This window comes from Bos grunniens, chromosome 11 (assembly GCF_055505025.1).
Source record: "Bos grunniens cultivar Pamir isolate PY7600 chromosome 11, Bosgru_T2T1.0, whole genome shotgun sequence".
NCBI classification, from domain to species: Eukaryota; Metazoa; Chordata; class Mammalia; order Artiodactyla; family Bovidae; genus Bos; species Bos grunniens.
The window spans coordinates 13,682,994-13,702,180 of record NC_141175.1 but is presented as its reverse complement, the minus strand read 5'-3'; the positions used below and the strand labels follow the sequence as shown (position 1 = coordinate 13,702,180).

Sequence of the window (19,187 nt, the reverse complement as noted above, 5' to 3'; positions counted from 1 at the left end):
GCATTTGGGTGCTTTGTATGTAACTACCTTGTTTTATTGATTTTCCATAGTTAGATACTAAAAAAAGAAAATCCAAGGCTAAGGACTTGGCTATCCATGGGTATACCTGATAAAACATATAAATTTAACAGCTGTTTCTTTTTGCATAAATTACCTGGTCTCCCTTCCCAGTCTGTCCAGTTTTTTGTTGATCCTAAGATCCTTATTCTTCAGAAAACTTGTAATCCAAAACAATACTGGATAGACACTTAAACTTACATTATAACCACTCTTGTTGACCCCTAACTGCCTTGTTTTTCTCTTCATGTGTAAAGACTGACCAAATATGGCAGTTTGCAAGTCATCAACAGTTTAGTTTATAGAGTTTAGCTTGAAAGTTTTCTCTTGCCAGAACAACTGTGTTACTCTGAGGTAATCACCAGAACTTTTTGAAGGTTTTATATTTCTATCAAGTAGAGTTCTATAAGGCCTAACTTTTCCCCCAAATCCCTTTTTCTGTGATCATAAAATAGTATAAATAAAGCCCTAAACTTGTTTTTAAGTTCATGCTTCACATTGAATGGTATATATTACCTTGGATCTAAAACATTTGAAGTATATTTTCTCAGTTGTGTGGCCTGGTGCTGAATTTGGAGGTTTAGGCTTCTTTGGAGTTAATGCATGGCTGTTACCTATCTCCAGTTAGTTGCATCAGCTTTTATGTAATAAGTCCCAACTCCTTGTCATCTGTTAATCTTTGTGGCAATAATTTTTTTCTGCTTAATAAAATATGACATCTCTTAAGGTACATTAGCAAATTGCTTTCTGTGATAACTTTAATAAAATGTTATTAACCCTTAAAGCTTAACAATGTTTAAAATTTCTTTTCCTCATTTTCCCTTATTTATATACACTTTGGTAGTTATAATCAAGAATCTTTGGTTATCTTATTTTCCAGCTTCTGAGGGCGGCCCTTGTGTCAGAAAAAGGAATTGATGTACAGAATATTTATTTGGGAATGTATTTTAAATGTTGTCATGGGTATTAAGAGATAGTATTTAAGGCTAAATTGGATTAAATGTTGGGTGTTTGTATAACACTACTGCTAAGAACTATGAATTAATCATTTTAATATTTTTACTGTAGATTAATAAACTTTCTTATGCCCTTAAAATATGCTGATGAGCGGATTCCGGCAAGGTGAGAATAGAGATATGTCATGTAAATCTCTTTTGCTGTGATACATGATTTCCTCTGGTATACCTGCAAAAGAGAAATGGCTACATCTTTATCATAGTTACCTGTTGAATTCTCTGTGAATTGACGAAAAATCTGATTTTGTAACCTCAAAAGCTAATTCTTAGATTAAAAAAAACTGTTCCCTAACAGAAACATCTATTTGTTATTTTTACATTTTTGCTTTTTGGTTGTGAGGAAAGATCTTTTTAGACAGGTTTAAAAGCATCTGTGAGGAGGAGGAGAGAGGAAGGTTCAAGAGGGAGGGGACATATGTACTCTGTGGCTGATTCATGTTGATGTTTGGCAGAAACCAACAAAATTCTGTAAAGCAATTATCCTTCAATTAAAAAATAAAGTTAAACAGAACTTGTAAACTATCCCCTAATAAAGAGATAATATATATTAAATTAAAACAGAAATTTCTGACACTAAATTGAGTATGTGTGAATTCTTTTATTTTCTTACATGGTGCCTATTCCAGTGCTGTGAGTGAAAGTGCTCAGGAAATGTTTTTTGGTTGTCCACCGCCCCCATTCATCCCAGGGACGGCGGAGCCTGGTGGGCTGCTGTCTATGGGGTCACACAGAGTCGGACACGACTGAAGCAACTTAGCAGCAGCAGCAACCCCCCCCCCATTCAACACTCTTAACAAATGCCCCACCATCCTTGTATAAATATGGACTAGGGCACTCATACATCAAAAGATTCAGAAAACTTGTGTGTCTTCTGTTAAACATTCATGGTTTGTCTTCACACATTCCCCTGAAAATCAGAGGTCATGGAAAAGAGAAACCATTTTACTGCATTAATCTCAGGCTTTGGTCATCTAGCAAATGACTTGTTTGCTTGGCATTAAGTTCACCTGGTTTAAACATTTCAGATCCAAATATAGACAGATTGGTATTCTAAATGGAATAGATTGATCGTTTTCACTATGTGTGAGAAGGAACTATATTGAGTAATTTCCTAAAAACAGGAAAAGTCTTTAGAAAATCCTGTATTGCTTAAAAATATTAGCTTTTATTTACAGAACTGGTGTAAATTATATTATGCTTGGGAAATCCACTCCAGAAAAAGTAAATACAGTTCAGTTCGGTCACTCAGTAAGGTCCAACTTTGCGACTCCATGGACTGCAGCATGCCAGGCTTCCCTGCCCATCACCAACTCCCGGAGCTTGCTCAAATTCATGTCCCATCAAGTCGGTGATGCCGTCCAACCATCTTATCCTCTGTCATCACTTTCTCCTGCCTTCAGTCTTTCCAAGAATCAGGGTCTTTGCCAGTGAGTCAGTTCTTTGCATCTGTTGGCCAGAATACTGGAGTTTCAGCTTCAGCATCAGTCCTTCTAATGAATATTCAGGATTGATTTCCTTTAGGATTGACTGGTTTGATCTCCTTGCGTTCTAAGGGTCTCTCAAGAGTCTTCTCCAACACCACAGTTCAAAAGCATCTATTCTTTGGCACTCAGCTTTCTTTATAGTCCAACTCTCACATCCTTATATGACTACGTGACTACTGGAAAAACCATAGCTTTGACTAGACAGACGTTTGTCAGCAACATAATGTCTCTGCTTTTTAATATACTGTCTAGGTTGGTCATAGCTTTTCTTCGAAGACGCTTGTCTTTTAATTTCATGGCTGCAATCACCATCTGCAGTGATTTTGGAGCCCCAAAATATAAAGTCTGTCACTGTTTCCGTTGTTTCCGCATCTGTTTGCCATGAAGTGATGGGACCAGATGCCGTGATCTTAGTTTTTTGAATGTTGAGTTTTAAGCCAACTTTTTCACTCTCCTCTTTCAGTTTCATCAAGAGTCTCTTCGGTTCCTCTTTGCTTTCTGCCACAAGGGTGGTATCACCTGCGTATCTGAGGTTATTGATATTTCTTCCCACCATCTTGATTCCAGCTTGTGCTTCATCCAGCCTGCCATTTTGCATGATGTACTCTGAATATAAGTTAAATAACAGGGTGACAATATACAGCCTTGACGTACTCCTTCCCTGATTTGGAACCAGTCTATTGTTCCATGTTCGGTTCTAACTGTTGCTTCTTGACCTGCATACAGATTTCTCAGGAGGTAGATCAGATGGTCTGGTATTCCTGTCTCATTAAGAATTTTTCACAGTTTGCTGTGATCCACATAGTCAAAGGCTTTGGCGTAATCAATAAAGCAGAAGTAGATGTTTTTCTGAAATTCTCTTGCTTTTTCTATGATCCAAGGGGTGTTGGCAATTTGATCTCTGGTTCCTCTGCCTTTTCTAAATCCAGCTTGAACATCGGGAAGTTCATGCTTCATGTACTGTTGAAGCCTGGGTTGGAGAATTTTGAGCATTACTTTACTAGCGTGTGAGATGAGTGCAATTGTGTGATAGTTTGAATATTGTTTGTCATTGCCTTTCTTTGGGATTGGAATGAAAACTGACCTTTTCCAGTCCTGTGGCCACTGCTGAGTTTTCCAAATTTGCTGGCATGTTGAGTGCAGCACTTTCACAGCATCGTCTTTTAAGATTTGAAAGAGCTCAACTGAAATTCCATCACCTCCACTAGCTTTGTTCATAGAGATTCTTCTTAAGGGCCACTTGACTACATTCCAGGATGTCTGGCTCTAGGTCAGTGATCACACCATCATGATTATCTGGGTCGTGAAGATCTTTTTTGTATAGTTCTTCTGTGTATTCTTGTTACCTCTTAATATCTTGTGCATCTGTTAGGTCCATATCATTTCTATCCTTTATTGGGCCCATCTTTGCATGAAATGTTCCTTTGGTATCCCTAGTTTTCTTGAAGAGATCTCTAGTTTTTCCCATGCTATTGCTTTCCTCTGCTTCTTTGCATTGATCACTGAGGAAGGCTTTCTTATCTCTTTGCTATTCTTTGGAACTCTGCATTCAAATGGGTATATCTTTCCTTTTCTCCTTTGTCTTTAGCTTCTCTTCTTTTCTCGGCTGTTTCTAAGGCCTTCTCAGACAACCATTTTGCCATTTTGTGTTTCTTTTTTTTTTTGAGGATGGTCTTGATCACTGCCTCCTGAACAATGTCACGAACCTCCGTCCATAGTTCTTCAGGCACTCTATCAGATCTAATCCCTTAAATCTATTTGTCATTTCCACTGTGTAATCATAAGGGATTTGATTTAGGTCACACCTGAATGGTCTAGTGGTTTTCCCTGTTTTCTTCAATTTAAGTCTGAATTTGGCAGTAAGGAGTTCATGATCTGTGCCACAGTCAGCTCCTGGTCTTGTTTTTTCTGACTGTATAGAGCTTCTCCATCTTTGGCTACAAAGAATATAATCAATCTGATTTTGGTATTGACCATCTGGTGATGTCCATGTGTAGAGTCTTCTCTTGTGTTGTTGGAAGAGGGTGTTTGCTATGACCAGTGCATTACAAGCCAGTTCATGTAATTTCACTACTTATATGGATTACTTCGAGTAGTCGGATTTATAGAGACAGAAAGTAGAATGTTGGTTGCCTGGGGGAATAGGAATTGGAATTTAATAGGTACAGAGTCTCAGTTGGGAAAGATGGAAAAGTTCTAGGGATAGGTGGTGATGATGGTTGCACTAAATGTAAAAGTCTTTAGAAAATCCTGCATTGCTTAAAAATATTTGTTTTTATGTTTACAAAACTGGTGTGAGTTATATTATGCTTGAGAAATCCATTCCAGAAAAAGTAAATACAGGGATGCTTAAAAATGTGTACTACTGTTAGAAATATAATATGACCTTGTGAATGAGTAGTATGTTAATATTAACTAATTTTCCCTGTGTTCCCACAGTTGGATTTCTTTTGTGGTCATGGCATCCAAGTAACTTAAATATTTAGTCACAGAGGTATTGTGTTGAAGGGGCATAAAGCCAGCATTCCTAGAGTTCTGGAAAAAACTAGAGTGCTGGTTCCTAAAATAGCCATAGGAACATGGAAAAACCACTTATATGGTTTATTTTTTCAGGTGTCAACAGTGTTGTACTCGATAATCAACTCAGTTAAAGACTGTTTTATGTGCATTTCATCCCCACCTCTTTTTGTACCTTTCATTAAAATATCAAGATATAGAGGGGAGACTGTGAACTTTGGAATCAGAAAAAATACAGATATCCCAAGTCTCAAACTTACTTAATATATGACTGAAGGTAAGATACTTAATGATGCTGATTCTCAGTTTCTTTGTTTGTAAAAATGACACTTAAAATGCCTGCATCATGGATTAGGATTGGGAGGCACCTGATATTCCTGCCCCCCTTCCCTTTCCTGGATGTTCTCATTCACAAAAGAATTAAAAGGACTTGGCCCCCTCATTTTATGTGTTAAAAGAACTGGAGCTATCACATGGTCCAAGTCAAATCACAAAGGACTAAGGAGTTCAAATCCCAGTTGGTTTTTCAGTAGAACACCAGACTGTTAACTTTGAATAAAGTCTTATTAAAGCTCGATTTGTCAGTAAGAAAGGGAAAAGTATAGTACCTCTGAAATCATTAGCTGTGGTGTTTAGGCATTTTTCTGTATTGATTTTGTGAGTTTTATCCTAAAGGTCCATAAAGTTACATTTAGGCTTTTAGAACTTTTATTGACCAGTGAATGGATAAACAAAGGGTGGTATATTCATACCATGGGATGCTATCTGACCATAAAAAAGAAAGGAAATTCTGACAAATGCTGCAACATAGATAAGCTTAGGAAACATTATGCTAAGTGAAATAAATCAACCATAAAAATACAAATACCATATAATTTCACTGCTTACATGAAATACCTCGTAGTCAGATTCTTAGTGACGGAAAGTAGAATGTTGGTTGCCTGGGGGAATAGGAATTGGAATTTAATAGGTACAGAGTCTCAGTTGGGGAAGATGGAAAAGTTCTAGAGATAGGTTGTGGTGATGGTTGCACTAAATGTAAATATACTGAAAGCCATGAAACTATACACTTAAAAATGGCTAAAATGGTAATACTTATGTAGAAAGATTGAATTTTTTAAATTTTTATTTAAATTAAGAAAGCTTTTGACTGAGTTATATTTCTTTAAGGTATCCTTAATGGTTCATCTGAAATCAAGCTCGAAGAGTCACTTCATAGTTTAAAGAAGTTAATTGTGACAGACGTGATGGGTTAAAATTTGCCTAACAGTGACTTTTTTGTAAGCTGGTTTTTCTTGCCTATATGTGCTGTAGGCCCACGATGGTTAAGTTTCATTTTCTTTTTGGTTTTTAAAACTAAGCTAAAATTATTTGGAAGGCTTAAAGTAATAGGTTCTCTAAGCTCACTAAAATAATTCAAAGAATCAGTCACGAAATTCAAAAGTCAGACTTCAATAAAGACACCTCAATTGTTTAGCAATTAGTAGTGGTGGAACGGAATTTATTTTTCAAAGATGCGATGATTTTCCATGGAGTTTTGTTAGATTCATCCCACCCTTCCCAGGGATATGTTGTGAGAAGTTCATATGAAAACCAGTGCAGGGCAACAAACCTCAAATCCAGGAAAAAAGCTGAGATTAATATCATATGATTTTAAAATACAACTTCTTTGTAGTTGTTTAATTTTATTGAGCTACAAGCCCATAGGAATTGGCCTGCTAAGCATGTTTGGGACTTGACTCTCTTGCTGCTTTCTGACTTGTCCTTTACTGAACAGAGAGTAATCTTATCAGATCTGTGTTTTAGAAGAGTACAACTGGGAACAACATAGAAGATGGATTGGAATGGGTAGAGAATGGTGACAGAACACCAAGGAGGAGAGATGCATTCCTGAAAAGGACAGGCGCCTAGATCCCTGGGATTGGATCAAGTTCTACAGTTGTCTCTCTGAACTTAAGCATTATTGAGCCATTCTAAGCCTCAGTTTGTCGTATGAAGTTCATACCTATCTGGGAAGGGTAGTATGAAGATTAGTAACAATGCATGTAAAGCTTCTAAGTACTATGTGGGGCATACAATTGATACTTAGGAACTGGTAAGTAGTGTTCTTTAAATTCAGCAAGATTATTTAAGTATCGTCCGTGTGTGTGCATGCTAAGTCACTTCAGTTGTGTCCAACTCTTTGCAACCTGTGGTCTGTAGCCTTCTAGGCTGTTCTGTCCATGGGATTCTCCAGGCAAGAATACTGGAGTGGGTTGCCATGCCCTCCTCCAGGGAATCTTCCTGATCCAAAGATCGAACCTGTGGCTTCTGCATTGCAGGCTAATTCTTTTAACACTGAGCCACTGGGAAAGCCCAAGTATTGTCTTTAAGACTCCCTAAAGCTGTACTCATTTTTTTCACTGGTGGAGCAACAGAAATGATGGAGATTGGGAGGGAAGTGATGAGAGAATGTTTGGGTTCAGAGGGAATCCAAGATTTGGCTCAATGGTGTTTAACTGCTTTTCACGGTTGGAAACCTAAAAGAAGAGTTAGTCAGGCACAGTCAAAAGGTAGTTGTGGTTGTTGTTGGTTTTGTTTTGTTTTTTTTAGCCTCTATCCCAATCATTCATATCTGCACCCCCAGAAATGCTTGTAGTGTAGCATATTTGTCGTTCGTCCATCTCACAGTCTATAAACCCTGTTACTTAAACACTGAACAAGTATTAGCCATCCAGTCACATTTACTGAACACTGCCATAAGCAAGCATATGAAGATAATATAAGCAAACCCTTAAAGATCCCTGTCCAAAAGTAGTTAGTTCAAAGGGACTATGTGTGCTCATTGTATTCCCAGTGTTTACTGTGGTGGTTTATACTAAATAATTGTTTCCGAAATGAATGATCAATATAGGAGAAAAGAGGTATAACATTTTACTGTGTGATAAATGTAATTCTGTGATAGAATTAAAAAGCAGGCAAACAAAAAGCCTTAGGAGCCCTAGAGGGAAATAAGGATTATTTCAGAAAGGAAGAGGAGGTTAAATATTTGATTGTATCACTGCATTGCTTGTGGGGGAGTAGGACTAATTGGAGAAATGAAAACACACTCCAAGCTTAAGAAATGGCATGAGCAAAGGTTTGAAAGCATAAAAATGCATGGCATAATTGGAGTTCCCTGGTATGGTTTGATAGAGGGAGATCAGACTAGAATGAGAGATTGGCTCCAGATTTTTAAGAATTAATGATTTAAGGAATTTGGATTTTTCTGTTTTCAGTCAGGAGCAATCAAAGGAAGGGGTCGGATATGTGATCAAATCTGAATTTTAGAGATTAGCTATGAGGCCTTGATAATGACTAGAGAGAGTCTAGAAAGAGAGACTTATATTGTAGCAAAGTTGAAAGAGAATAAAATGCAAGAGAGTGACATGAAAGATGGCAAAGAAAGAGCAGATTTGGGATATGTTTTGGAACTAAAATCTATTAGAATTCCAAGGGAGAATGAGAAAAGGAGTCAGGGATTGCGGGAGCGGGGGGGGGGGGGGGGTACATTTCCATCTTGAATCAGTGGTTGTTAACCACTGATAAGGAAGCTATGAGGAAGAATATGCTTGTGTGAAGATGGGCTCTGCTTTGGATATATGGAGTCAATTTTGAGATGGGTATGGGATACGTGTAGCAGATCCCACCTGTGTATTCTCATAACACCATATGCATACCTATTACTATCAGATCAGATCAGTCGCTCAGTCGTGTCCGACTCTTTGCGACCCCGTGAATCGCAGCACGCCAGGCCTCCCTGTCCATCACCAATTCCCGGAGTTCACTCAGACTCACGTCCATCAAGTCAGCAATACGATCCAGCCATCTCATCCTCTGTCGTCCCCTTCTCCTCCTGCCCCCAATCCCTCCCAGCATCAGAGTCTTTTCCAAGGAGTCAACTCTTCGCATGAGGTGGCCAAAGTACTGGAGTTTCAGCTTTAGCATCATTCCTTCCAAAGAAATCCCAGGGCTGATCTCCTTCAGAATGGACTGGTTGGATCTCCTTGCAGTCCAAGGGACTCTCAAGAGTCTTCTCCAGAATAACAGTTCAAAAGCATCAATTCTTTGGTGCTCAGCCTTCTTCACAGTCCAACTCTCACATCCATACATGACCACAGGAAAAACCATAGCCTTGACTAGACGAACCTTTGTTGGCAAAGTAATGTCTCTGCTTTAGAATATGCTGTCTAGGTTGGTCATAACTTTCCTTCCAAGGAGTAAGTGTCTTTTAATTTCATGGCTGCAATCACCATCTGCAGTGATTTGGGAGCCCAGAAAAATAAAGTCTGACACTGTTTCCACTGTTTCCCCATCTATTTCCCATGAAGTGATGGGACCGGAAGCCATGATCTTCGTTTTCTGAATGTTGAGCTTTAAGCCAACTTTTTCACTCTCCACTTTCACTTTCATCAAGAGGCTTTTGAGTTCCTCTTCACTTTCTGCCATAAGGGTGGTGTCATCTGCATATCTGAGGTTATTGATATTTCTCCTGGCAATCTTGATTCCAGCTTGTGTTTCTTGCAGTCCAGCGTTTCTCATGATGTACTCTGCATAGAAGTTAAATAAGCAGGGTGACAATATACAGCCTTGACGAACTCCTTTTCCTATTTGGAACCTCTTACTATACCAAGCACTATATTGTAATTACTTGTTTGTTTGTCCATGTTCTCTACTATAAGCCTGTCAAGGGTAAAGAGTACCTTTCCTCACCATTACACTCTACCTAGTGCCTGGCACATAACAGATACTCAATACTGAATAGGTAAAAAAAAAAAAAAACACAGAACAAAACACAAGCGCCCACATTAAATTAGGGAGAAAAACAGGGCTACAGTATCATCAGCATACAAAAAAGTTACAACACAGGAGGTACTGAGATAGCTAGGGGCAGATATGGAAGGAGGAGGAGGACAGATGAATTTACAGTGGGCAGGGATTTTCCTGGTGGTCCAGCGGTGAAGACTCCACACCCCCGATCAATGCAGGGGTAGTGGGTTTGATCCCTGGTCAGGGAACTAGATCTGTACAGCCAAATTTTTCTTTAAAAAAATAAGGAGTGGGCAGAGAAAAGGGAACTTGAAGGAAATGATAAAAGGTGCTAGAGGTAGAAAATGGAAGCAAAAAGAGTTTCACAATAAGGAAATGATAAGCATTTTCATTTATTTTCAGCCAGTGGAAATAAGATGAGAACTGAAAAGAATTGTTTGAGTTTTTAAGTTTTGTATTGTTGATTTTTATTTGTTTATATATATGTATGTGTGTCTGTACACATACAGACACACACACATACATGTATTTTTCCTTTTTGAATGGATGCTCAGAGTGTTAAAAACACCCAACGTCGCATAGACAAGGTTTGAATTCAGTTTTTAAAAGAAGAGGTTTAGTAAGGGTTGGTGAGAGTTACAGTAGCCAGATTTTGAGAGGGACTGCTCGGTGAGACAGAGAAGGCAGTGGTACCTCACTCCAGTACTCTTGCCTGGAAAATCCCATGGATGGAGGAGCCTGGTGGGCTACAGTCCATGGGGTCACCAAGAGTCAGATATGACTGAGCCACTTTCACTTTCACTTTTAACTTTCATGCATTGGAGAAGGAAATGGCAACCCACTCCAGTGTTCTTGCCTGGAGAATCCCAGGGACGGGGGAGCCTGGTGGGCTGCCATCTGTGGGGTTGCACAGAGTCGGACACGACTGAAGTGACTTAGCAGCAGCAGTTTGGTGTGAGTGGGGAGTCCTATTGAAGTGGCTGCTGCTGGTAAGTCACTTCAGTCATGTCCGACTCTGTGTGACCCCATAAACAGCAGGCCACCAGGCTCCCCCGTCCCTGGGATTCTCCAGGCAAGAACACTGGAGTGGGTTGCCATTTCCTTCTCCAATGCATGAAAATTTAAAGTGAAGTCGCTCAGTCGTGTCTGACTCTTAGCGACCCCATGGACTGCAGCCTACCAGGCTCCTCCATCCATGGGATTTTCCAGGCGAGAGTACTGGAGTGGGGTGGAGGAGGAGTTAATACTCCTTCAGGAAGAATGTCAGGAAAACCAAGGAAATAAAGATGGACTGGAGTGCTTGGACTAGTGCCAGAAACAAGCACCTTTTACTTGTCTCAAGTATGTCAAGTTCAATTACAAGTATCACTCATCTCTCTTATCAGGTTCGGTGGGTCACTTATTGGGAGGTGATTTTTGCTCTACTAATTGCACATTAGCAAATCCATACCACTGTAAGTTCACTGTTTATGTTACTGCTCTGAATAATGTTAGAAAAATACAAATATCTGATGATACTCTGTCCCAAAGTTCAAGTTTTTAAAAAGTAAGCACTGCTTTTGAAGAACTATCAAAAGAGCTCTTATCATGGCTAGTTCTTTACCTTTTCACTCTCCTTTAACAGGTTTATAGTTTTAAGAGGAGATTGAGAATGAAAATGAATCTTTGTTCATTCAACAAGATTGAGGCACATTTTATACTACAATCTTTGCAAAAGTGTGTGGTTGAGCATAGAGTTGTCACTGTGGTACAGATGGGACTATAATATAACTGAGCCTTTGGTTTTGATGCATGAGGTTGCGTAATTAAAATTACTTATCATTTTAAGTTACTTGACTTATTAAAGGAGATAGAATGAAGCATCCCTGCACTAGTACTCACCAACCTGGCCCTGTCGGTAACTGGACGTGTTGTAGGGGTCTAGGCTCATCACTTATATAAAGGGAGACAAACTGAGTGCCTCCCAGATACAGAGTTGTTAGGATGATAAAATGAGATGAAGGTGTACATTTTAGTAATCTGTAAACTTTCACTTTTCACTTTCATGCATTGGAGAAGGAAATGGCAACCCACTCCAGTGTTCTTGCCTGGAGAATCCCAGGGACGGGGGAGCCTGGTGGGCTGCCGTCTGTGGGGTCGCACAGAGTCAGACAAGACTGAAGCAACTTAGCAGCAGCAGCAAAGTGTTAACACAGAGATACAAAGTATTCTTTTATGTTTACTTAAGTATAAAAAAGTTAGATACTGACCTAGTGGCTAAGATGGTAAAGAATGTGCCTGCAATGCAGGAGAGCCGGTTCAATTTCTGGGTTGGGAAGATCCCTTGGAGAAGGGAATGGCAACCCACTCCAGTATTCTTGCCTCTTGGGCTACAAGAGTCGGACACTACTGAGCGACTAAACACTTTCACTTTCAAATAAGACTGGAACTAGAAGTGTTACATATATTTTGTGCTAATATTGTTTCCTAAATTACCAAAATCTGTTGATATTTGTTAAAATTGGGAGTTGGTTTCACTCTCCGGTTAATGAAAGAGTGAAATGGAAAAGAACTGGCCATAATCAAGGCTCTTGACCATCCTTCAATAGCAGTTGGCTCTTGGATATACATATATCTATTTCTTAGTGTTTTTTAATTGGAAGATAATTGCTTTACAGTGTTGTCCTGGTTTCTGCTGTACAACATGAATCAGCTGGAAGTATGCATATATCCGCTCCTCCTTCAGCCTCTCTCCCACTCTGTCCCATCCCCTCATCCCAGCCCTTCTTGGTTGTCACAAAGCAGGAGTTGAGCTCCCGTGTTATACCAGCAGTTTCCCACTAGCTGCTTTACACATGGTAGAGTATATATGTCAGTGCTACAGAGAGTAATTTTTATAATGACTCTGTGAGGTAGGTAGTACACCATTTTCATTTACGGAATCTGAGGCTTGGTATGACCAAGCTTACACTATTATTCAGTGGTAGAACCAGCATACTAACTTGTATTTTTTCCTAACTCTTAACTGTTTGCTTTACCATCATAAATAATGACTTCTGTTCTTCCTGTCAGTTATAAAAGCTGCTCTTGCCTTTTTCATTGGGTGACTCTTGTTATCTTACGTCTTTTATTTGCCATTTATCCTATTTCTTTAGTACACATTTGAGCACCTACTATGGCCAGTTATTCTTTCACTTGTTAGGGCTACCGCAGCTCATGAAACAGGCAGAAATCCCTGCCCTTATGCTTACATGATATTTAAAAACAAATTATGATGACAAGGTAAATGTGTCAAACAGTGATAGGTGGTATGGAGAAAAATAGGAAGAGGGATGGTAGTGTAGGGTGTTTATGGGGAGGAAATTTGTACTTTAGTGTCCATGAGAATTAGAGTAGGGGCTTCTTGTGGTAGCTGGTGTAAGAAGGGATGAAGAACAACAAAACTAGTTCTTATGGTCTCAAGACAGAGATTGTGAATACTCTAGAATTTTTCCAGGAGTATATGAAGTTCTGGGATACCTCTTTGTTGTGGAGACCAGGGGAGGGTGGGGTGATCTTATCTAGAATCCTTGGAGCTTGTGGACTGACTCTTCACTTCTACCCATGGAGGCTGGAGAAGGGGAGCCTTATTACATAACTCCTCCTGTACTGCTTAGTGTTTTGATAAATCTCATTTCTACTGAGTGATTCAGTTACTTTCAGGGCCAAAACAAACAGTAAAGTATCTTATAAAGTGTACTTTCCTGTCACTTCCTCAAAGAAAATAGGTTGAACTTGGAGCCTGCCAAATCTCAGTTCCGTAGTGTAGATACCAAAGTATTATTTTTGAGTCTAGAATATTGTAGAAAGTTGTTAATGTCTCTGAGATTATCGTTTTAGAAAACTTTTCCAGGCCCTCTGCTATCTTCGGAGAAGGCAGCGGCACCCCACTCCAGTAGTCTTGCCTGGAAAATCCCATGGACAGAGGAGCCTGGTAGGCTGCAGTCCATGGGGTCGCTAAGAGTCAGACATGACTGAGTGACTTCACTTTCACGCATTGGAGAAGGAAATGGCAACCCACTCCAGTGTTCTTGCCTGGAGAATCCCAGGGATGGGGGAACCTGGTGGGCTGCCATCTATGGGGTTGCACAAAGTCGGACTTGACTGAAGCGACTCAGCAGCAGCAGCAGCTGCTATCTTACTATTAGTAACATTTTTAAAAACATGGGAAAAAGACTAATTAAGCATGAAAACCTTACCTAAAGGACAAGTTCTAAAAAAGATGGAGATTCCTTTATCTGATGCTGAGTGTTGTGGAACAAGGCCCAGATGTGTCACATGGGAAAAGCATTGCCATCTAAATGAAAGCTTTTGACTTTGCTTCTAACCAGTTAAATTACAACCATTACCTTGAACAAATTATACCGTCTCTCTAAGCCTCAGTTTCCTAATCTGTGAAACAGATATGTGAGTATTAAGTTTGATGTTGAGGGAACTCAACATCAGATTTTAACACAGTATAATAGGTACTGTTAAAATGTAAAACTGCTGTGGGAACAGAAATGAGGCGGGCAGTGCTTTTGACTCTGGGGAGAGACTGGGCAGGCTTCTTGGAAAAGGAGGGTTATTAGGTCACGAATGATTATTTGGAGTTGACTGAGTACTGAAGCAAGGGAAGCACTTTAGGAAGAAGATCCTATGAGGGCAGACACCTCAAGGGATTAAAATATATATCCTCATCCAAGACATATCCTCCTTGACTATATTTCTTAATTCTTCAACATGTTTCCATAGTTTTCTTTACCCTAAATCAGTACCTATTAACTTGTTCAATATCCCTCTGTTCTCTACCAAATTATAAATTGCTTTTGGGAAAGAATCTAATTTTTCTTGTTTAGCATATTTTGTTATTTAGAAACTAGAAACTTGGGAAATATTCATTGCATGAATGAAGCAGGACTGCATTTTTAAAAGTTTTCAGACGTACATTTGAAGCATCTCTATGCTACACTATGCATTTAGATAAGGTCCTATGAAATGTAGAGCCTTTAAACAAGCAAATCAGCTTAAATAGAGAGCAGCAAGGAGTCCAGGGTTTGAGCTTTAATTAAACCCGATTAAATGACCCTACAACTCTTGGGGTTGCTATTTCATTATCTGTTTAACAGTTTTGATAACTGCTAAGTTTTTTTCCAACTATAGTATTCAGAGATTGTGTAGTTTTTGCTGCCAGGTGCTTAGCCAGATGTTAGCTTTTGAGGGAAAAATAGTGCTTGGCATATGGTGTATTGCTCAATAAATATGTGTTCAGTTAAAAATCCAAAACATAGATCTGGACCTCTTCTTTAATAAACAAATTCTCAGAATTTTTACCTCTGAGGTATATAAGATGAGCATACTGTGAGAGCAACTTTTTTAAAGAGTGAGTTTTGTTTATTGGCTAAAGCTGAGTGTGCTGCTGCATAGTGTTATATTATTTGTTCTGTGGTTGTTTTGGAGACCAAATGGGAACATTCCCACAAAATATGCAGAACCAGATTTTTAAATGACAGATGAGTTTGAATTTTATTCCATGAGTCAATAATTGAATGGATTTTCGTAAATGACACATTTTTTTCTGCTCCTTGCTGGAAATTTTTGGCCTGAAACTTCTTTATTGATAATGTTCATTTTGAGTTGGGTTCTAAGAAACTGTGGGATGGGATTATTGAGTTTTTAGTAGACCTCTGATTTCGTGCTACATACAGTATTTCCCTGCTCTAAAATTTATGCTTGCCCTGAATTTATTTTTCTTTGGGGTTAATATGAAATTTTGTTTCTTAAAACAGGTTGTTAGTACAAGTATCAGCAGTGTTAGGGAAAACCTTACTGTCCTGCATGCATGTTTATTGTCCTAAGTGCTTTCAATTTCATTTGTTTGTGCAGCTTTACAAAGAAAAGGATAGACAGTAAGTTTAGTACTTTTTATGTTCTCTAAAAAGAATAGAGTTACCAGAATGTCGAAGAAATCAGTGTAGATAGCCAGAGTTATTCTCAAGGAAATGTTTTTATTTGTTTATTTTTTTGAAATGTGATCTACCTTGGCCCTTATATATGGAATAAATTCCCTTATATATGGAATAAAAAAGGCTAACCTGTAAGTAGTGAAAGTCTTTGGAAAATATTTTGAAAGTTTGTTTTGTTTGTTTTAATTTAAGTTTTTCCGTATGTAATTTGTAAAACTTAGAACATAATTGAATATCTAGCAGACATTCTATATGAGTATCTTTATGGTTTTTGTTTTTCAGGCATTTTTAAAATATTTAATCATTCATGAGTTGAGCTTCATTCTTGAGTCATGGATGACAAGGCTTCTGTTGGAAAAATCAGTGTCTCCTCAGACTCTGTGTCTACTCTTAATAGTGAAGATTTTGTCTTGGTTTCCAGGCAAGGAGATGAGACACCATCTACAAATAATGGAAGTGATGATGAGAAAACAGGACTCAAGGTAATACTCCATAACCTAAGTTCCTTTTGCTTAGCCTTGCTAAGTCATTGCAAAACTTGGCCTTAATAGGAAGGTATATGGAGTGATAGTGAGAACATGGAAATAATATCTTTCTTTTAATGCTAAAGAGTTTTATTTACAAATATATCTGATTAGGGATTTTCAATTTGATTAGCTTCTAAATCTGTTATCTCTAACTGTGTGAAAACTACTGATCATAGTATAAGCATTTGTTATTTTAGTTTTGTTTTCGTGTTACCATTGAGTTAGAGGTGATTCTTTTGGGCCTTTTATATGTAGTGTAAAGGCAGTGGCAGGTCAGCACTGCTATTTATAAAAATAAGTTTTAGAATTACTAAAACAGGACTTAAAATTCCTGGCTTTTGGCCATTTCTGTTTGTTTTCTCAGCAAAATAGATCACTGTTACATCTTCTTCCATACTCTGTTACTGTTTCTGCTCTTTTTGGATATAAATAAAAACAGATTACCTGTTAATATCATTTAAAATGTAAGTAGCTTTAAAAATACTTTGATTTCTGTTTGTTTTTTATACCACAAGTATTTATTGAGTATTGACTTTGTGCCAAGTACTGTTCTAAATACTAGACATACAGTAGCAAATAAGACAGGCAAGGTCCTCTGCTCTCCTAGAGCTTTTAATCAAATGTGGGAAACAGACCTTAAGCAAATAGGAAAGTGAATGTTAAGTAAATTTAGGTGGTTTGAAGAAAATCAAAGCAGAATACATTGGTAAAGCGTGAGTGGCAGGTATACTATTTTAGAGAATGTCTTGAAATGACATTTGAGCTGAGATCTGAATGAAATGAGAAAGAACTTGTTCATGGAGAAATGTGAAGAAAGAGTTTTCTACAGGGAACAGAAAATAAAAAAGATCCTAAGGAAGACCACCCTTTTTAGGACAGAGTGAGTAAAGTAAATAAAAGTGCTAAAGTGTGAGATACATGTGTGTAGGAACTGGATCCTGTAGAACTTTGTAGAGCTTAGGAATTTGGACTGAGAGAGATAGCATGGATGGCGTGAGCTCTGGGCCCATTCCCCAGCGAAATTGGTAACACTTTTTTTTTTTTAATTAATGTCTGGAAATGTTCTAAAGGCCATGCAGCAATTAAACATTTATTCAAAGTGTTTTTACTAAACTTTGGGAAAGAATCTGTGGTATTTGAACCAAGACTTGTTTTTCCGTCTCCTCTCCTACCTGAGGGCTGCTCTGGTGGCTCAGATGGTAAAGAATCTGCCTGCAGTGCAGGAGACCCGAATTCAATTCCTGGGTCTGGAAGATCCTCTGGAGAAGGCATCGGCTACCCACTCTAATATTCTTGCCTGGATAATTCCACAGACAGAGAAGTCTGGTTGGCTACAGTCCATGGGCTTGCAAAGAGTCAGACAGGACTGAGCAACTAACACTTCTCCCAACTGAGCAAGATGGTAACTCCATTCTAGATTGGTACTATCAAGAAAATAGGGTTTCCTTTCCCCACAGTTCAAAGAGTCAGACACAACTGAGCGACTAACACTTCGCCCAACTGAGCAAGATGGTAACTCCATTCTAGATTGGTACTATCAAGAAAATAGGGTTTCCTTTCCCCACAGTTCCCCTGGAGTAGGGCTGTCTTCCAGAGAAGAGCAGTATGAGAGCATTCCTCATCCTGCCTCTATCTGCCTTTTGCTGGTCAAGTGTGGCTGAGTGGTAATGGCTGCCTTCTTTTGCCCACACCTTGCTTCTGGGATGAAAACTCTACTTAGGGCACAGTGCTGCTGAGAACACTGAGAGCCCAGTTGCCCTTAACCTGGCTCTGGCATGTAAGGTAGTGGTTCCATATAATGGAATAGTGGCAAGTTAAGAACACCAGAGACTACTGTACTACCTCCCACACCTACCAAATACTCATCCTTTGGAAATGGAGTGTTGCTCAGAAGTATGCCGTTGTCCACACTCCCAAATTCATAGCTATAGCTCAGAGATTTTGCCTGCAATGAGGAATGGGCCACAGCACAGCTCGTAATCTCTGCCCAAAGGAGCTGACTTTGTTTACAACAGAGTGTAGAGAAGTTCAAGCCTAAGGGTACTCAAAAACAGTGGAGGTGGTAGTGAAAAGTAATTGGGAGGAGATTGTTAGATTAATTGGACATACAGTTTTAACTACAGGCTTGCTGGGAGGAGACCACCTATGATAGGGAGGGCCAGATCTCAACCACTGACCTCTAGAACTCTCCCATCAAAGTAACCTAATTTCATTGGTTTATTCTGTGGAGCAGTTTATTGCCTGAGAGGATTGTTGAGAATTATAGAGCAAATCAGCCACAGTTAGTGGAGCTTAATGTCTACATGCAGTCATAGAGACAGAGCATCTTACCAGAGCTGCTACCCCAGGATGAATGAGGGCAAATCACCCCAGAGGAGCAGCATCAAAGGTTTAACACCGTGGGAATTAGGGGAATAAAATTTACTAAAATAAGTCAGCCAGTCACTAAATAAACAAGCATAAAAAAAATAACAAGTCTTAGAGCATGGAAACCAGTACCAAGAACTGGAACAACATATTTTCTAGAATAATCTAGTTTCCAACACAGAATTGTGAGACATGCAAAGAAAATATTACCCATACATCACTTTTAAAAGGCAGAGTGACATGTTGGATCTAATATGCAAACTCTGAAAGTAGCCATTATTAGAATGTTCGATGAACATCCTAAGGAAACCATGCTTAAAGAAATAAAGTATGATGGCAATGGCAAATCAAATAGAAAATATCATGAAGAAGATAATAAATTACAAATTGAAAAGAACCAAATGGAAATTCTGAAATGGAAGAAAACAATAAGTGAAATGAAGACGTCACTAGAGAAGCCCAACGATA

General features: G+C 38.8%; 1 protein-coding gene across 16 annotated transcripts in view; it reads left to right on the top strand.

Moving 5' to 3' along the window:
- RABGAP1 (RAB GTPase activating protein 1) overlaps positions 1–19,187 on the top strand; it is a 169,408-nt gene that overhangs the window by 11,190 nt on the left and 139,031 nt on the right. For 13 of the 16 annotated variants that reach the window (XR_015136365.1, XM_086325323.1, XM_086325313.1 and 10 more), the window contains one exon: positions 16,108–16,307. The exons of 1 other annotated variant lie outside the window; for it this stretch is intronic. Coding sequence is in view for 11 of the 15 variants with exons in the window: in XM_086325313.1 (XP_086181439.1) it covers positions 16,158–16,307 (150 nt within the window). In the remaining 4 variants the exon portion in view is untranslated. Of the gene's footprint in view, positions 1–5,170; positions 5,352–16,107; positions 16,308–19,187 lie in introns of all 16 variants that reach the window. 2 more of the 16 variants (XM_086325314.1, XM_086325317.1) reach the window with 1 other exon arrangement.